Raw genomic sequence first — 19,348 nt, 5'->3', positions numbered from 1 at the left:
TACAAGTGTACAATGATTTAAAAAATCATATTTCAGTCTTCTTGTTGCCTTTCTTGTGACCCTTTTGTCTCCACCCCTCCTACCAATTTACAACAAAGCAAGGAAACCCTTCTCATGAATTTCACTATGGCCTTTACTGTAATTACTGACATTCCCCCAACACTTCCTCTTGATTTCATCACTCACTTCACCTCCATCACCCAGTCGGCCATTCCCCATCCAGTGGATCACCATTCCTTACGCATCTGAATGCAACTCATATTCTAATACCTGACTTTCCAATAAAATCATATCTTACTGTTTTTGAAACATAACAGTCTACATTGCTTCTCTTCCATGTTCACACTTGATCAATGGCTTATTTTTGTAGCTTGTTATGAAATGCCTGCCCTGTCTCAGAAGAGGGATTATAAAATTCACAAATCGTGTTTCACTAAAATAAGGGGGAAATTCCAGCACTGTGCCCCAGCAACCCTTCCTCTGGACATTCTGAATAAGCACTAAGAAGCTCTTTACAATACAACATTGCCATGGTTGACTTTTTGATTCTGAGGTAAGTTTAGAAAAATGTCCTTTTTATTTTGCCTTTCTTATTTTTCCTTATACTGGTTCTTAGTATCTAATATTGGTTGGGAAAACAGCAGGAGAAAAACTGTAAATATACTTCCTTGGTACAAATCTGGTACAAACATTCCCATGCTTGAAGCCCAGCACAGAGAGAAGCATGCTACTGAATGAAGTCCTTAGGGACTTATTAAAACTCATTTGCAGTGATTTTATGTGACATTTTCTCCTTTGATGCAAAAAGATAGGAACAAAAAAAATCAAACCCACCTTTGATTACTAGTCTTCTGTGGTAACCCATTTTATCTTTAATAACAATCTGACTAGAGCTAGCATATGTAGACTTTTACTTACATTTCACTGCTGATGCTGTTATTAATTTGCATTGAAAATGAAGATTATTTTTGCTGGTCCATTTAATTCTCTGTCTCTTCCCTTTACGGTGCAGCATAGTTCTTTAAGACAAGGACTGTCCTTCTTAAAGCAAGGAAATTACCTTTCCATTTATGTCAGCATACCTAAAAAATCTTTATTTTGTTGGGTTTTTTTTTTGTTTAGAAACATCTCTCACTTCTACTCAGACCATCATGGGGCCTTCTGGCAGTGAAATAGATGGTGCTCTATTTCACAAGCATTAACCTCAGTCCCGTTTTTTGCAGTATGAAAGTTTCCAGACTATAATAAAGGGCTGCAAACTTCCATGGCAACAAATAGACCACAACATATAAAACAATTGTGAAACAGCCATATAAATGGAATTTTCTAAAAAACTTCTGGTTTTTGAAACGTTTAAGGAAGTAGTTCCCTAACTGTACATAAACTTGTGCCTCTCAGAGAAAAGTGAACTCATAGGGGCATTGACCTGGCTTGCAGTAAAGCTGTGACTTCTCCTTGATACACCACCACACAAGCCAACCCGTCCTCTTCAAAACAATCAGCATTTGCATTTTAGAAGTAGACAAAAATAGAATACAATCAAAATGCAACGACGTCTGACTAAGATGCATACATACAATACTCTAAAAAATAGTGAAAAGCCTTAAAATTAGAAGAAGTGCTTCGAATGCAGCTAAGCAGAGTAAACACTTCCTCTGTTGAATGATCTGGCAACGCCCCTGTAATCAGGTAAGACCTGTTCTCATACTACTAACATGTTTAACTTTATCTTCTCCTTTATTCTAAATGAAAGGTCTATGCACTCCCTCATTCCCATTTTGAAGTTGAACAGTGAGGCTGGACTTTCACAAAGGACGTTTCTGTTGAAACCCTGTTGCACTCTGCAAAAAAGAAATCTTATGTAGATCAGAGCTATACTTGAAATTACTACATTCTTTTTGATTAAGGTGTTTACTGATTTGCCCCCTCACATACAATGCACTTACACAACTTGAAATTAAATGCAAAATAGCAACAAAGGATATACAAAGCGGCTGAATTTTATTTTTAAAAGTTTATTTGCTTAGCATAGATGAAAACTTTACTATTTTCATAATTAATCACATGAATAGAAACTCAGGGGCATTCTTTCATTTAGGATAAATAATGGCAACCAGAAATAATGAAGCTGTCCAGAGCAAGGATATTGAAAAAAACATTCTGTGTTACAGGTTTTTAACATAATACGTATACACTAAGTGCCATTCCACAGAAATCTCTGTGTGTAAAGCCTGTGTTTTACATAGACATGCAAATATAAAGATTTTCAGCAACTGGGCTTGAGTGCATTTCAGGAACATGAAACTTAGTTATCACTTCCACATAAAGCCACCATGATGGTTTCATAATCCCCTTTGAGTTCATCCTGTAAATTTAAGCATAAAAACCCGAAAAATGTTAGAATAATGGTCTCAAGTAAAATAAATTTTAATTAACATTCCATATACCTTGATCAAATATCAGTGCTCCATCTACACAAATTAATCCCTTGATTAAACACAAATTAGCCACAGGCTGAGCTGGAACCAAGCACCATCACTGAAGTTATCCGTATGATCTATAAATAAATGCATGCATTTCCAGAGTGCAGCACAGGTAGACAAGACTAGTAAAAATGTTGTGAAGTCTAGCGGCATAAGTGAAGAAGAGAAGCACAGAAGAGTTTTATCTACCCAGGAGCTTAAGATTTTACTCTAAATAAAGTGAAACTGTCTTTCTTGATCAGTGGTGTCTAACGCTCATTAACATTAAAACACTGTGTATACACATTGTGTCTAGGAACACCTCAAATAAAGGCTAACAGCACAGTGATACTCTGCTTACCATGGGATTGCTTATTCAGCTTGGTAAATATGGATAATATGCATTAAGTATGCAGTGTAATTATTACATGCACTTCTTGTTTTCTCTAATTTTAATCTAGTTTTCAGAGGTATATGAATTGTTTAGTGTAGCCAAGCTATGCATCAAGACATTTGGATGCAATCACCATTTGGAGCATGATGAGGTGGTGTAATTACACACCAAATTGCAGGTAACACACACACTTAAGGGAAGATTAAAAGTGACCTGACTGGAAAAGTAGAAAACATCAATAAAAACCTAAAAGGCATTTTCATACAAGACATCTTTTTTTTTTTTTTTTTGGTTATGCCTACTACTCTCCACAAAGATGCTTTGTCAGTTCAGCTTTCTTCGATCTCCTCACCGCTTGAATTTTCTGGAAAGAACATTGGGTGGTCAGTCCCTTTTAACAAAATATTTTTAACTCATTTACTTAGGTCATAGGGAAAACAGGCCAAATACATGTTAATAAAATTAAAAATTCACTTGCTGGAGTACCTCAAATGTTAAAAGTCAGTATCCAGTTGCGTCAAATACCTCCTTTGCAGTTGTCATGGCAATCCTCTCCAATCTCCTGCCAAGGTACTGCTTAAGTACAAGAATCTGGGGATACTGTACTCTCCTTTCAGCTCTTGGATTTGACTATAAGGTGATATCCTGAGACACTACTATTTCTATAGCTCTTTCAACAACAACTTTGACCTGGAAAGGAATTAGCTCTCCCAGCCTGTAAGCCATTGGAAATGTAAGGTACCCATCTACAATGAGCTGTGCAAGATGAACTGGTGACTGAGGAGCAGAAAAGTTAACTGATCTTTACTGGATGTCAAAAATCATCTGGTTGATTTGTGTTTCATGTGTCACGTGGGAGAAAACCTACCATAATGGCTTGGCGGAGGGAGATGCCGTACAGACTCTTGTAATAGCCTTTGATCTCATTCATGTCCACTTCATGGCGCGAAACCATGATTCTGATGAGGTCTTTGTGCCGGGTCCCAGCACCCTGTTAAAAGAAAAAAAAGAAGAAAGGGGGAGAAAAAGGAGGGGAAAAAGAATTATGCTACTTTTGTCACTGAAATAACTTTGATCAAGTTCTGTATGTTAATCCATCAGACTTCTTCATAGATGAACATACCCCTTTCCTTTTCCATTAGTCTGTCTTGTAACAGGGAGGTCTCATATCTGCCCTATGAGCACAAAACACTTCTGATAGGCTACCTCCACCCTGTTGTTTTTACGGTTTTTTAATATCTTTAAACATTTATTTTAGCTGTTTCCTAAAAGCAGACATCTCCTTCACTGTGCTTGCTTGACATTAGGGACAGCCTAGACTTTACTGCCTTTTTAAATTACTCTTTTAATAGCGCAGTGATCTGCATTTTCATAATGTTTCACTCAATTTTTCCCATACTGCTCCTAACTAAGTCACAGTAGTTATGACAATCTCTGCATACTAGACTGGTTTCATGATCACCAGCTGCATCACTAACATGGGTTCCAAACCTGCCAGAAGGATCATGGATATCTCATTATAGATTAGCCTTCCACAAGGTTTCTGCTAAGATCTATAATTGCTCTCCTTTTGACTTTTTGCTACAATTGTTGTTTCATAAGAAGTGTTCCAGTCTGCTTCCTGTCCCTGTAACAGTCAAAGATATGTGCAGACGGACAGATGCCCTCCTGAGAATATTACAGCAAACAAAGTCTCAGGTTTCAAAGGAAGGAGTAAAAGGAGTGAAATACTCTGAATTTCCCTCTGCAGTCTTCTTCTAGCACACAAAGGGCCTAGAGACCTCTAGCTAACTTTATTTTTCAGCTTATAAAGCACCTCATGTTTACAAAGAGGAGATCTTTATTTAGATTACCTTCATCGCCAAATGGAGTTTTTCTGCAAAGAAAGCTGGGTTGCTTGTGGCACACTTTACTGTAATGAAGCAATGAGACAAGGTCATTTCTCCTCTACATGTAATAAAAGTGTAATAAAACACTTTCAAAACCCTTTCATTTTTCCTACCCATATACCCTATTTACGTACTTCTTTGTTACCTTTCTTCACAATGCAGGAGGACAAAAAGAACCTTTCCTCTATTTGTTCAGAAAGCAATTCAGTCAGGGGAGAATAATTACCATAAAAACAACATATTTCTCCCTAGTTTACTGCCCTAAAATTAATGAAGGTGTTGTAATTCCCAAGAAGAAAAATGTAAAAACATGTATGCCTTCTATAGCAGAGCTGGAGGTTATAACCTGATATTCTGTAAACCAAGTTATAGTTCAATTTTGATATTAAGAGTAATCTGATGAAAATTATTCTTTTATCCAAATTGTGTTTGACTGTGATATAAAAGCTAAGAACAAGATGAGTGCCTGGTTTCCAATTACACCTCTGATCCACTGGTAAGAGGGAGACCCTTCCTTACCTTACTGTTCATGAACAACAGTCACTAACTTTATATGAACATTTTCTTGAACAAAACCACTGAAGGAATTTTTTTATGTTTTTAATAACCAATATTATAAGTATTCTTGCAACATGAAACTTAGAGAAGAGTGGCTTTGTTTGAAGATGGGTTTAAAACAATTAGATTTTTGATACAAACTATACCTGTTTTGACAGCTTTTTTTGGCATATTGGCTTCTTATAAAGGTCTTCCTATGTTGACAACTCATCTGTTCCCCTTAAAAGACTTTTCCAAATATTAGGAGAGGTATTTCTACTCATTCATCAACTTCAACTTATTTTAGGCATGTCAGTTAAATCACCACAACTAGATTAGACTTCCCAAGGTTTTATTTAGCAAGCTTCTCAGTGAAGCAGGGTAAGTACAGAACAGTTTCTGATCAGAGCAATTATGGCAGAAATAAAAGCTTAAGTTAGTCAGAACATACAGTACATTTCAATGTGCAGAAACACTTACCAAGGGCAGTGAGGCAATTCTCAATATCACCTTTCAGCTCCAAATCCAGTACCTTGTTCATGTCATGCTTGCTGTATTTGGTGTACTTCTGAAAGACTAAACAATGGGAGAGAACAGTATTCTCCCTGCACTCTCTCTGCCCTATTCTGTCCTCACTGCTGCAGCAGAGACCTGTTTGTGGGTCATCTTTCTCACTTTCTTCAGATAGCATAAAGAGCAGTGTTCCTGCACGTCAGTTACTGCAGATGGAGTCAGCATACGGAATGGGCCTTTGGTAGGATGGAAGAGTTCACTTCCCAGTGGTTGGAGTAGAGGTGGCCAAGTGATGACCACAGAGCCTGCGACATTGTGTGATAGCTCCCTGTCTAGGGCAAACTGGCTAAGAAGCAAGACCACTTTGAGGAGCTCTCATTGCTTGGCATTGTGATCACAACCCAGCTGAGACTTCAGTTTTGTTAGTAGCCTAAATTATATTGCTCATCTCTACTACTGAAAGAACAGCTAGGCTGCCACCCACACCCTTAGTCAGCAGGCATACTTCCAACTAGAGCAATTTCTTGGTGATCTATATCTTCTCTGAATTCATGACCAGACGACGTTCAAAAATCATCCCAGAGAAGCATGAAGCTTTGTTCAACTTACCCCTTCGAAGATGGGGGTAACTTCTTGTAGTAAGAATAGTTACAAACACACCAGTATCTGTTCCTTTCCTTTTCTCTCCTGCTTCATACAAGGCCTGTCAAACAAAAGAAGGACACAAGGTCAATATTGGAATAGCAAAATTCAGACAGGAATACCGTATTTTGAGGGCCATTGCTTCTTAGTAATGAACACTATCCCTTGACACAATTCAGATCAAAACTCTACCTCAGACTAACTCCAGCTCTGTCAAATCATACTTCACTTACGTCTTAATAGTACCCAGAGAACACTATGCAGCTAGAAAACATATTTTCAGACATTTTACCATCATCATCTAGCTTTCCTGGGTACACTACATTCTTGAATGAAGTTATTTTTTATTTGTCATGATAGCAGTCTGCATGAAAGCCTCAGGACTGGTAGGATTTCATAAGACTGACTAAATTATTTCTGCAACTAACTGGTGCAATATGCAGGAGAAACCTATGTACTAAGTACTTCCTGATCTTTCCAGGAGTGACTTTTACTTCCAGGAAAGTAAAAACCAAATCAGTCTCCTTCATTTTCCACACCTCCTAGAACCTCTCTAAGAGTAATAATAAAAGATCTTCACACAGCATGAAGATTTAACACTCTGCATAAAAATAAATAGTACTGAACTTTTGAACTTTGTCATCCAGGGCTGATGACAGAACTAAACTCCTTATGTAACAGGAATTAAAGCAATATTTCTCAATGGCCTTTTCTTTGCTGAGTTTTTTAAAATAATCAATTTGAAGTCATCTAAACTTAAGTTGTAACTGTGATGTAACATTTTGTTGGTGAAAACTCAGCAAGGACGGCTAAGTTTTATCAAGATTTAGCAAAGATTGTCCCACTAATGCTGGAAGAAATAAAAATATCAGATGCTTACTTTAGAATTATTGAGAAAATGACTGCAAGGTTTATCAATAATCTTGAAAGGTTTGTAACTAAAAAGCAATACCAATATCTAACATACTGCAGAGTTCACAATGGTCAGCTGATTCTGAATATAGATGAGCACATCCTTGTTCCTTAATTCAAGAACTCTTTTATAAACAGAAGCAAGACTGGGTCTGATTCCTCCCCTTGTTGACTTGTACTTCAAGTGGTCTTCATGATTTTCATGAACTAGATGAGGCTCTGCAGAAATGTTTCTGAAGCTAGATATTGGGGTGAAGATCTAATTTTCTTCATATAATTAATTTACATGAACTTTGTAAAATACTATCTCCTCGGAAATGATTGCTGAATGACATTGAAATCTCTGTTAGGTCTGCAATGCATAGGATTCAGACAAACAGAGGAATCTCAAGTCAGAAGAAGTAGTTCTGCAAAATGGCAACTGTGATCTTACCCTGGCATCATTGTCAGCAAGTTCATCATTCACATGAGGGTTTTCACATCGGTCAGCCTACACAAAGAAATAAATAAAATTTCACTTGTACTCACAATCATTCAGTTCACTAAAGCTCAACATTTGGGAGCTCTGCAGCACCACTCCCACATATTACCCAATACATAACTGGAAACAGGCGCAGTTATGTGAATCATCCTGTGAATAAAACTGTTGTATTTGAAATCAGAGAACATACTTCTACAGCCATCAGTGACTTATTTCTTAATTTCTACCTAAAAATCCAAAGGAAGTATTTGTTTCTTGACATGAAACTACAGGCTTCAAACCTGTGACCTGCTCCCTCATGATCACTCAAAAGACTCAAGTTCAGTTGAAATTTATAACTGGAAGTCTAAACCATGCACATGGATGTATCAAAAAATCATCCTGTATGGAAGTATATATGTACATATGTACATATATATATATACACTCAATATATGTACACTCAAAAATCAAATATTTATTAATTTTAAAAGGGTATTTTAATTGGGAAGGTCCAGTGTTTGAACTTACCTATTTTTCAATGCAAATTTATGAAACACTTTGTCCACTTGTTAACTCCCTACCCTTGTCCCATTATCTAACTACTAGAAACATTCATTAACAGAAAAGAAAAAAAAGTTTATTTCCCTAATTTTAAACATTTATTCTTTTTCTAGTCAATTGACATGACATTATGCCTGTTACTTTTTCTAGTGCTTAAAGACAGCACAAAAAAATCTTAAAAGCATAACTGATTAAAAAGAAATATTGTTTTACAATACAGTTTTTAAAAGGTGTTTTAGATAAAATCTCATTATATTTTGTTTAAGAACAGTTTCTAATGGTCTATGATTTGACAGTTTTAAAAGGCAATGCAAAGAAATAAATATTGCATAAATCTTTATTTATTGCATTTCTCTCTAAAGTAGTCTTGAGAACATTGATTTTTGATTATAGATATTGTCACTCAAAATGCTTAAGCCTACCATACCTTGGCTAGAGCAACCAAAGCCTTTTGAAAGTCTCCAGATGTGTCAGAGATGATGTCTTGTGTCAGATCTCTCTTCAGCACTGCAATCAAATAGCTTGTTTTGAAGTTATCAACTAAGTCGACTACATAATCTTTAAAGGACCCATCAAACCACTCTATGATCTTTTCCAGTATTTTCTTAATTTCCCACTTAAAAATGCCCACTAGAAATATGGTTTTCTTTTCATTTGGATTCAAGTAAAAGAGATTATTTCTAACATATCCTTTAAATCCTGAGATGTGCTTGAAATTGGAGATTAAACCTAAAATGTGCTGAAAAATGTCCTTCTCTAAGGTCTTGTGGGTAGCATTGTCTTGGGTTTCTGCTTGTAAAATACACAAACCTTGTTTTGAGCCTTTTTCTTTTTCATTCTTATTTCTGGCTGTTCTTATCAGTATTGAACTCAAACACAAAACTCTCCCAAAAAATCAAGCTTTTAATATAGGCATCTAAGAAGAAATGTCTTGGTAAAGTTACCTCATCATCTCAGGAAACAGGATTTAATTAGACAATACAGTAAACTTGACATATAAGGGAGACACCACATTACACTGTAACAATTTCTTCAAGCAACTTCCCCTTGCAGTTCACTGGTTGCTCCTACTGCTAATAGTATCTGTGTTGCTAACTCAGTAAGACTGGGGTTTTTTCAAGCCCATGCTTTTTCTTAAAATGTCAGCCAAGTTTTAGTTACAGGGGAAGGAAAGTAGCTTGTCTTTGCATGCATCCAAGAAAACGTCTCAATGTGTGACTCACTCCATGAGGCATCCACAATCCCAGCAATGGTGATGTATCTTTTCCTTCACTATTGGAATCAACATAGATCAGCAAAGGTCACCATGATCTCCCTCACAGCAACCCTGTCAAATTTTTGTGAAGCTACATTAGCCTCCTATTTTGTTCTCAGCTCCTCATACTAAGAGAGGTTGTGAATCTAATGCGTCTGCTATAGGGTTATACAATGGTGTAACTTCTTTCTTGCTTCTTAATACTTCTTTCTTGCTCTGAATTACCTTCCTTGTAGTATCTGCTGGCTTCTCTGATCTCTTGGTTGGTTCTTGAAGCCAGAATCTCAATTAAGGTATCTTCATCAGTTCCAAGCCCCTGATAGAAGCGATTGAAATTTTAGAGATGTAATTCAATAGAACAAACTTAAAATTCATAACAGAAATCAGATAAAAATCATTGGCTTGGCTTTGAAGACACCACGTGGAATGAGAAATAAAAATTTAAAATGTTGTGCTTCCCTATTATATAATTTCAGCTCTTTTGGAATTCAGTCTTTATCACATTCAATACACTGGTGCCAAAAAGAAGTGCTAAAAGGATCAAACAGTGCACATAAAAGATAAGAATGTAAAATATATGAAGAAAAAATACCTCCTTCCCTTTTTTCTTTCTCCTATGTAATATTAATGCATGTGCTATGGCTCTCATTAACAACCAGTTTTCAGTAGGCAAGAAAGAGTTAATTCTCTCAAAAGAATCTCCTCCAACTCTGAAATTCAGCAGGAATTAGTGGTCTTGTTCTCATAAACTGAGTTGCCAATACAAATTTATTGAACAAAACAAAGTTTAAATAAGGATAATACACAAGCATTGAAATCTATGTCCAGTGTTATTTACAGGCCTTGGTAAGTACAGATGTTCTTCAGGAAAATTTTTCTCTGAAGATTCTGCCTTACCTTCATAGAGGCTCTTAATTCTTCAGCATCAAATTGAGCTGGAGTTTTCAGCAAAGCCACAACAATATCTTCTAGATGGCTTTTCAGAGCTTTTTTCAAAGCCTCTTCTAGACTCTGTTTCAGGAAGAATAAGAAACACATCAAGTTAATGAATGGTGGAAGTGTAGTTGCTGTTCAGCTGCAGTCCAAAAATTAGTCTGACCTCTGATCAATCTAAGTGTACATCATTTCTTTATCTAATAGAAAGAATTATGAAGCCCTATTTCAAGTTTCAGATTTGTCACATTTGACACTTTACATTAATTAAAGTGTCAGGCAGGGTTTTTCGGTAAGTATTCTGGAGTGTTTTCACACATTGCAATTCAGCTACATTGAAACATTTACAGCATCAGAAGACTTAAAATAGGCTGCTCGTTCTTCAAGAGAAGATGTCATATTACTCTTACAATTATGACTGAGTTGCTTATTTGTGTAACATTTGAATTCATCATTTATTGCATGAAGTTTGAAGTGAACTTGTTTAGGGTGATATGTAATATCACCCTAAACAAAACCACAGTTCTGAAGATAAAGGCTATATTCTAATTTGACCTAAATTTGAGTGGGGTGAATTAAAAAAATTTAAAATCTGGTTTATTCTGCTGCCTATCCAAAAATATTCTAAAATCACTAGAAGCCCCTCCCTATAGCAGCATTGGTAGACTTGGGGAAGAGTGTTATGGTCCTACAACTCTCCTATCCTACCCAGTATTCTATCTTTTCTCATCTATACTATTTGAGCCAGGAGAAACTTTGATATTCTGAGTGAAAATTAAGCTTGGTTTTAATATACTTTACCTTTCCTTTAGCCTGTTGATAGGCAGCTTTGATCTGCTGTCGCTGAGCATTTGTTCTCTTAGTCAAGATGTCAATGATTGTGGCTTCATCCACACCTATGAATAAACAAACCAAATTCCAATGTATTCAAAAGATATACGTCATTAAGCCAGTTAATTTTCTTTAATTATGATCTGCTTTATTCATATTTTGATTTCTTAATAAACTCAAATTTAACCAAAGGAAAAGCTATTATTGTCTACAAACTCACAAGATTAGTTATGTAGCTAAGAAACCAAATAAATAGATCCATCTAAGTCACACAAATTTCATACAAAAGTCTTACAGTGTTCTGAGTGTAGATCTTCCGCTAAACTGAAAAACTGAAAAAATCTTGAAAAACCCCAAACAAGCAGAAACCCACACTAAAAAAAAAAAATTAGATGGTATTCGCCTTTTATCTTGGTAAGTCAAACTGGAAAACCTTTGGAAGCACAAAGTGCCAAATGTGATTTTCATTAAAAGAGAGATATGTAACAGAAGCATACAATATATTATCAGCATAATCACTGCCTCTTGCAGGAATGATATGGAAATCAAGCCAAAAAAGTATTAGTATGGTATGTTGCAATATTATTTCCTTCCCCAGGAATTACATTTTTTCAACCATTCCTTCAACATATTCAAGAACTTTAACATAGCATTAAGGTCTGAAACTGTAATACATCAGGCTATCAAGAGTTGAGATTCTTCACCAAGTGGCATAATTGAATGTATTGCCAAGCTTTTAAAAGTAGAGGCACCTCTCCCACTTGCCACTGCCTCTTGCTCCCATATATTATTCAGGGCTATTCTCCAACTTTTCTAAGGAAGAGTCTTAATGTAGTAAGTTAAATATTTACTCCTTTTACCTTTTACAGTAATAGCTCTGTCCAAAGCAGCAACATCAGCTGATGGATCAAAATTTGGGTATGACTCTACTCCACGGATACCTTTTGAGCTCTTCTGCAGAGGGAAAATAAAAAATAAAATTTAAAACAGAAACAAGAAAAAAATTGCTCACACCAAAGAATACTTTTGTACAGAAGCAGTTTTGAATGCCCAAATAAACTGTGCATTTGGGATTGCTTTTTATCATCACTGAACATACAGTTTTGTAGCTACAGGTAATTGAACAGATTCAATAATGGATATGCATTGTATCTATTCCTTTCACAGCTCTCATATTAAACAAAAAAGTACTTCATAAATTGGTTTAGGTACTTGTACACCTATTTCTTAGTGTAAGCAGGATTGCATATGAAAATAATTAACTGTCATAATTAGGAAATTATGCTCAAATTTTAAAGGCTCTAAACCCACAATTAAAAACTTCAGGCACTTCCAGTAAAGTGCTAGTTTCATCATCTTATGCAAACTGACCCTGTTATCACATTATGGGTGCCCTCAGTTGATTAATATCTAAGCTTTCAAATACTTCTTACATGCAAGATCTTGGGGAAGTGTTCAAGCCTAACTCTACAAGGAAGCAGAGACCTCTTGCCTAGCTTCTTTGAACTTTGGACATAAGCCACAGTCTTTGCAAAGCATTATCCACTAGCTGATTTTGGTGAATCTACTCCTAGATGGGCACTTCCTAGTCAATGTCAGAAGATCTCTGGGAACTGTACAACAGATCATTTGGCTTATCCTATGTCAGCAACATGACACATCAAGTTACAGATAGGACTAACAGCACTAAATAACTCATACAGCACTCAACTCAACAGCACTGAATAACTGATTCTAGTCTATTACAGAATTATAAAATGCTCCAAGATTCTTGGATGAAAGATTTGTAGAACATTCCCATTGTTGTGATATGTGGTGACATTTCTTATTGCAAGACACCATTAGTTTAGCAAGATGATTCAGAATCCCCAATAGTCTCTCTTGTTTCAAAAATTAGCATTTCAATTTTTTTTAATCCTTTGGTATTAAAATAAAATATCCCAAAAGAAAATTCAAGGTTTTATGAATACATATTTTACATACAACAGTTTGTATTGAATTTCGTACACTTCTAGCATCTGATACTTAAATGTTCATCTCCCTACACAATTGTCTCATGAGGAGTTCTAAGAGAGCTGACAGACTGCATACTTAAGTCTCTAGCATAGAGATACTTAAATCTCTACATCTTAAGTCTCTAGCATACTTTTCAAGAGATCATTGTGTCTTGTGTGCTAAGTCAACAAAGGAGTGGGACTGTCTCACTGCCTGTTTCTCAATCTTGCAGGCTGACCTTTGTATGCTGGTTTCCATGCCAAACTTATTTGCCAGCAATGTAAAAGTCTCTGTAACCACCATAGCCAAGAATGTCTCAGGACCCTGGGAATGGAAGGGGAATAGGATGGTGGAGCCAAAGTTTTGTGCACAAAAGGTTGTGGAGTCAAAATTACAAAATCTACAAGGGCCTAGAGCCCTTTTGTAGAAAACTTTTGCTTACTGAAATTTCCCCTATATAATTTTGTTTTCAAATTGTAAGTTTTTGGGGAACTTCTGTCATTTCACAGGGTACTGCTTTATCTTTGCTTTCATTTCAGTATCTTCACCTCATTATCACAAAGATTCTCCATATCATCCTAGCACAGTAACTCCTGTCTCCTCACAACCGTATCCCTCCCTTCTAATGTATAACCGTACTCATGGTCTGAGGTTTTTTTTATTACATGCTATGGCTTGTTCCACCACGAGCATGACATATGATATGAAAGCTAGGATAAATACTAATGACTTTACTTCCTCCTTTACATTCCTGGGTTCAAACTCATGGCTTCTTATACCTCAGCCAAAGAGTCCCTGGTTTTTTCACCTACTTTATCTGGACATGTTCATACACATTCACACAACTCAGCTTCAGATTACTACATTAAAGAAGCCGACCTAAGGGAAATCAGTGACTAGCCACTGGGAGTTACAGTTTAATCATACTAACTAGCTCTGCCAAGGAATTGATAACTAGAATGATAGGTGGGAATAAGAGCAATTTTTCTTCTTGTAGCTAACTTCCTAGATTATATGTTTACATTAGATTATACATCGCAATAAAATTAGGTCCAGTTCTAATCTGCTAGAGTTTTGCCACTGTTTTCCTTCCATTTGCATGTATGAAAGACGTTTAGAAGTCCTTAAACTACTTGTTTACAAGACTACAAGAAAATAAGCATGGTGCCCTCAAAAGCTGATAATACTTACAATACATTCCTGCTCCTGGTTGTCAATGAACCATGCCTGCTTCAGAAATTCTGATACCATAGCCATATTGACAGAGCTTCTGGGAAGAGATGCACCAAGTTACAAAAAATTTTTCATCATTTTCAGCACCAGTGCAACTCAAGATTCTCCACCCTCAAAACCACTTCTCCAGCACAACGACATGTTGTGGTTAATTACCACATAGTAACTGGCCTGTGCTATTGGAGGCAGGTAACTTTGATGTTTCATGAGTGATGTAATGCTCCACAGCTGCTTGCTCACCCTTACACTCTTAGCTACTTTCAAAAGTTTTAGATAAGAACAGCAGAAGAACTATGCATCTGCTTACATTAGCAATAGCACTTACTGACAAAGGGAAGTTACTAGAAACCAATTAGTTAATTCATCATCTATGCCCATTTAGTTTGATCATTCTGAAATTCACTGGTAAACAAGGGGTCTTGTCTCATCATTTACTGATGTTGGAGTTCTTGTGTATTATGTTAGGAAAAAAGAAATTCCCTTGATAATATACCTTCATGTAATTTCTTTGACTAGACATTTTCTAAGGAAGATGAGTAAATCTGGGCAGTTCTATATTGTTTTAAATTGCTTTTTCTTACACATTTTCTACAATTTCTGCACAATAATAAAAAATCATTACCAATTTAAGAAGAGGAAATAAAATAAGTTTTGCTTTTTACCACTCAGAAAGAAAGCTTTCCCAAAAGTCACTATGCAGAAAAGGAAAAAATAAGAGGTGATGTAACATTAAGTACTCAAAAATAATGAATAGGTTTCTTCATAACAACTTATTTTGTTAGTATGGGGAATATTCTGTTTATTAACTGAAATATTGTGGAAATAGAAAGAAGAAATAAATGGTTTATCAAATAAAGTTATTCAAACTATATTTTTTTAAAAGCACTCTTCCTCAGCAAGTTCCAGGGAAGATTTGGTTTTAAAGCGTACGTGTAAGCAATAACTAGAGATAGTGTTGCTGAGTAAACAAGACTGATTTTCTAACTGGTGTTAAGAGACAAAATTCTGTTTGCAGTCTTGGAGTTCAGATCATATACACAATTATAAAAAGCTATGTTAATTATGGTGCTAACAGATCCCCTCTATCCTGTAGGAAGGGCAAAAACACAAATTGAGGACCAAGGAGTGTAGCTGCAGCCCAGCTCTTTCTTTCCCTCACAACAACACTGTAAACCTTGCTTCTGCACTCAGAAGCCAAAAAAGTGACAAATACCTCACAGAGCCTGCCTGTAGCTCTCTCCAAGGTAAGAGCCAGCCATATTCCCTCTTCCCCAAAAAGCTCTTGCTTTGTTTCCTTCCCTCTGGAAGGAATTTAGCTCTGCCAGTGCTGCCAGAAAAGCTGAAACTGATTTAAAATTTGTATTTCTATGTTATTTAGAGTAGGTCTTCACTGTGTAAACAGTGAGCAGAATATTCAGTCAGAATTGAAGGATCAGCTTTTATGACCTGCTATTTATTCCGGATCAGAAATGCATGCTCACATCATAACTGCAACCTGCACTTTTCCCAAGCTGTCAGAGTGATTCCTGTGCCCTTCTATTGACAGAAGTTAGCAGGGCCAGATGAAGCAGTATGGTGCCCAAAATTCTGCTGCATTTTGGAACAGCACACATGAAGGCCTTATGCAGTGGGATGGAAACACTTAAAAGTCTCCATACTGGGTACACTGAGTCATCAACACTGGCATGTCCTGCTGTGTCTGCTGACTGATTCACACAGCAGAGAACCACTCCAAGCTATGAAACAAGATTCAGTCTCCCAGCAGCAGATCCGAGAAGAGGTGTGTTTTGCCTGATAAAGTAACTCTTTTCAGGGAGAGCGCATCCCTTCCTTCTACATATTCCCACACCCACCCATGACACCAAGCTCTAAAGGTTTCCATGCCTTTGGGGCTGGCTGGAGCAGAAGGCTACTAGACTACACTAAATTTAGTTTATTAATTCTCTAAAACTTCATGTTTTTTCTGGTTTAAATGGTACAGTAAGAAAAAAAATTCTGTGCCTTAAAAACTTTAATTTTTTTTTTCTTTTGAAATGAAGACACTGGCATGCAGTTCTGTCTATTTCCATCTAGTAAAGAAATAATGCAATTTTAATATAAGTCAAAGTAGCCAACAGCCCTTGGGGGAAGTTGAAGATCTTAGTCTGCTTGAATTAGCTTTGCAAGGTAAAAAACCAGCTTAATATAAAACTCTTCTTCTGCTTTGGAAGAAACTACAGCTGATAAGAAAAAAAAAACAAGGCTGGAATCTAGGAAGACAGCCAGCCCCCGATGGAGAGAAGGTCTTGCCCAATACTTTGTCCTGACACTCTAAAATGCAAAGACATCGTATAAACAGTACCTAGATCCAAGAAGGATGCATTCAGTCCAAATACTACTTTAATATAATATGAAAAGGACTGAAGTAACTGATTCCCAGTTGGAATGATCAACATCGCAATGGGATTGAAAATTCACACACACATCCAGACTGAAAACCCTGTTGTTTCACAAAAATCACCACATTATTGCTCTCTGTCTGGCTCTTAATCCCCTGAAGATGCACCCTTCAACAGGACCAATCAAAAATTTTTAAGATTTTGAGAAAACACCTTATTAAAAATATTTAAAGGTACAACTAGATTTTTACACTACAGTCTGTGTCAAATGACAGCATTTATCTATACTTATTTAATTATACCATTAAGCATGTCAGATGCCTGGTTACTTTCAAAGGCTCAATACCAGGATCTTCATGTAAACTACAGTCATGTCAACCAGTCAGAAAAATAGGCAGAAGATCTAATATAGTAATTTACTTTGCAGTGGTAAGTCTGCTGAATATGGAAACACCAGAGAGAAAAACAGCCTCACCCTTGCAAAATTCTATGGAAAGATTTAGCAGGAAGAGCCCTAGATGATACAGCTTTTATGTGGCTTTGCCAAGTTCTTAGTCAGAAAAACGGAATTTTGCTTTTATGTTTCTAAAACATTGGTTTGATTTCTAAAATTTTATTTCTAATTTGATTTCTAAGAAATTTGATTTTCATCACTTTCATGAACAATGACTCCTCTACAGTCATAGTGCAGCAAACTGATGTTGAAGTATCAACAGCTGTTTCTATTTTTTAAGTTTACATACACGGCATAGTAGTTTCCTAGGAGCTCTGGTTTTACTACAGATTTCTACAGAAGCCTATTAAAAAGGCAAAGAGAAAGCATAGGAAATGGTCTACTCCAAATAAGTTTGCTTTTGAAGTTTTAACTATTTTTTATTCCCCTTATTTAATTGCATTAAATAAAAGCAATAATTGTGTAAAATGTTACAGAATGGAAAGAATTTCTCCTGCCCACACCCATCTTTTTCTCTGACAGCAAGTACAACCCACAGAAAATTTACACCAGGTCACTTGACAAATTCAGCGTGCAATTCCTAAAGTGCTGGGTCTACAGAGAGCAATAATGAATAACAAAATCCTACCTTGCTCCTCACAAACACTGCCTTGCAGGGCTGCACAGTTAGGAGCAAAGGAGCAGAGGGCTCTCAAAGCTTTTGTAGTCTGTGCAGGAAACTCCACCCAGCAACTAGTGTTTCCACAGCCCTAGTAATCATCTGCAGCAGCTGTATCTGGGTGCCACCCAAAGTCGAGAAACATTAGGAAAAAAAAAAAAGTCATTGCGAAACTATGTGCTGGCGAAAGCATGAGCAGATTGCAGAAGGGAAAAGACATGAGCAAGCCATGGTAGCTCTTCTCTCCTGCCTTGACCACATCCCCAGTTTTAATAAATTGCCATAAATATTTTTGGATCACATGATTAAATATTAAGAAAACAAAATTTGAGTAATTCTCTTCACATTTTAACATCTGATATAATTTCAAAAGTGAATATATTAAGATATATCTTTGCTCAGTGAAACTTCGAGAGATGACAGGGTAAGGATTTGCGGCAGAATCCTCACTTCACTGAGATCGTGTGGCTATCAGCTCTGCAGCTTTTGCATGTGGGTCCACGGCAGAAATAACCCAGGAATAAAACACCTAGTATTTATAGTATTTAATGTAAATAACTTTTTTTTTTTTTTTTTAAAGAAACTCATGGAAAAAGGCAGACTTAATATAAGGACAATAATTAGCCCTACATAACAGGGCTACATAATTAGGTAACCTACATAATTAGAAAGAGATTGAAACAATCAGATTAAACTCTGAAGTAGAAAGTGAGAGTGCTAGAATTGGTTTTCTGCAAGCACTTCCTTGCCAAGCCAGCACAGCACAACACCATCACCAACATCTCAGATTGGCCTGGAGCAGGATGCCCAGTGAAGAAATACCTGCTGCTGAACAAGAAGTGTTTGCAATGGGCAGATAGGGCACCGAGCAGACTTTCATCCTCCTTCTGCTGACTGGCTGCAATGCACAGGAGACCCAGTATGACTGATCTGCCCCACATGGACCTACGTGAAATGCAGTCTGCCCTTGAAACACATGTCTAACAATTAATTATAACAGCAGGAAGAGGAACAGACCGACGGTAATTATTAGAGGAAATCCTCACAAATTTCTCAAAGGTAAAATAGCACACATGCACATTCCGGCATAACTTACATCTTTCTCTGTACACGCAAATGTGTGCTGCTCAGGGTAACCTGTTCATCGCATTCAAGGAGGTCCCCATTCCAGCAGCCTGAGAGCCTCCAGGAGTGCTAAGGACACCCCAGCCCCAGGGTCTGCCCTCAGCAATGGCTTC

At 36.7% G+C, this 19,348-nt stretch overlaps 1 protein-coding gene across 2 annotated transcripts; it reads right to left on the bottom strand.

Moving 5' to 3' along the window:
* Positions 1–2,000: 2,000 nt before the first annotated feature.
* On the bottom strand, positions 2,001–18,168 carry ANXA1 (annexin A1). 2 transcript variants are annotated; one of them, XM_041422183.1, is made up of 13 exons: positions 18,081–18,168; positions 14,579–14,657; positions 12,253–12,346; positions 11,363–11,457; positions 10,526–10,639; positions 9,854–9,944; positions 8,801–8,880; positions 7,783–7,839; positions 6,405–6,498; positions 5,763–5,858; positions 4,710–4,768; positions 3,725–3,847; positions 2,001–2,365 (listed from the first exon to the last, which is right to left on the bottom strand). In XM_041422183.1, the coding sequence occupies exons 2-13, from the start codon at positions 14,642–14,644 to the stop codon at positions 2,306–2,308; spliced, it is 1,029 nt and encodes a 342-aa protein (XP_041278117.1). In that variant the 5' UTR covers positions 14,645–14,657; positions 18,081–18,168; the 3' UTR covers positions 2,001–2,305. The 2 variants fall into 2 exon arrangements, with proteins under 2 accessions (XP_041278117.1, XP_041278118.1); XM_041422184.1 differs by having other exon boundaries at positions 14,579–14,654.
* Positions 18,169–19,348: the final 1,180 nt, after the last annotated feature.

This window comes from Onychostruthus taczanowskii, unplaced genomic scaffold (genome assembly GCF_017590055.1).
Source record: "Onychostruthus taczanowskii isolate IOZ18803 unplaced genomic scaffold, ASM1759005v1 scaffold72, whole genome shotgun sequence".
Classification (NCBI taxonomy): domain Eukaryota; kingdom Metazoa; phylum Chordata; class Aves; order Passeriformes; family Passeridae; genus Onychostruthus; species Onychostruthus taczanowskii.
This window is presented reverse-complemented; position numbering and strand designations above follow the sequence as displayed.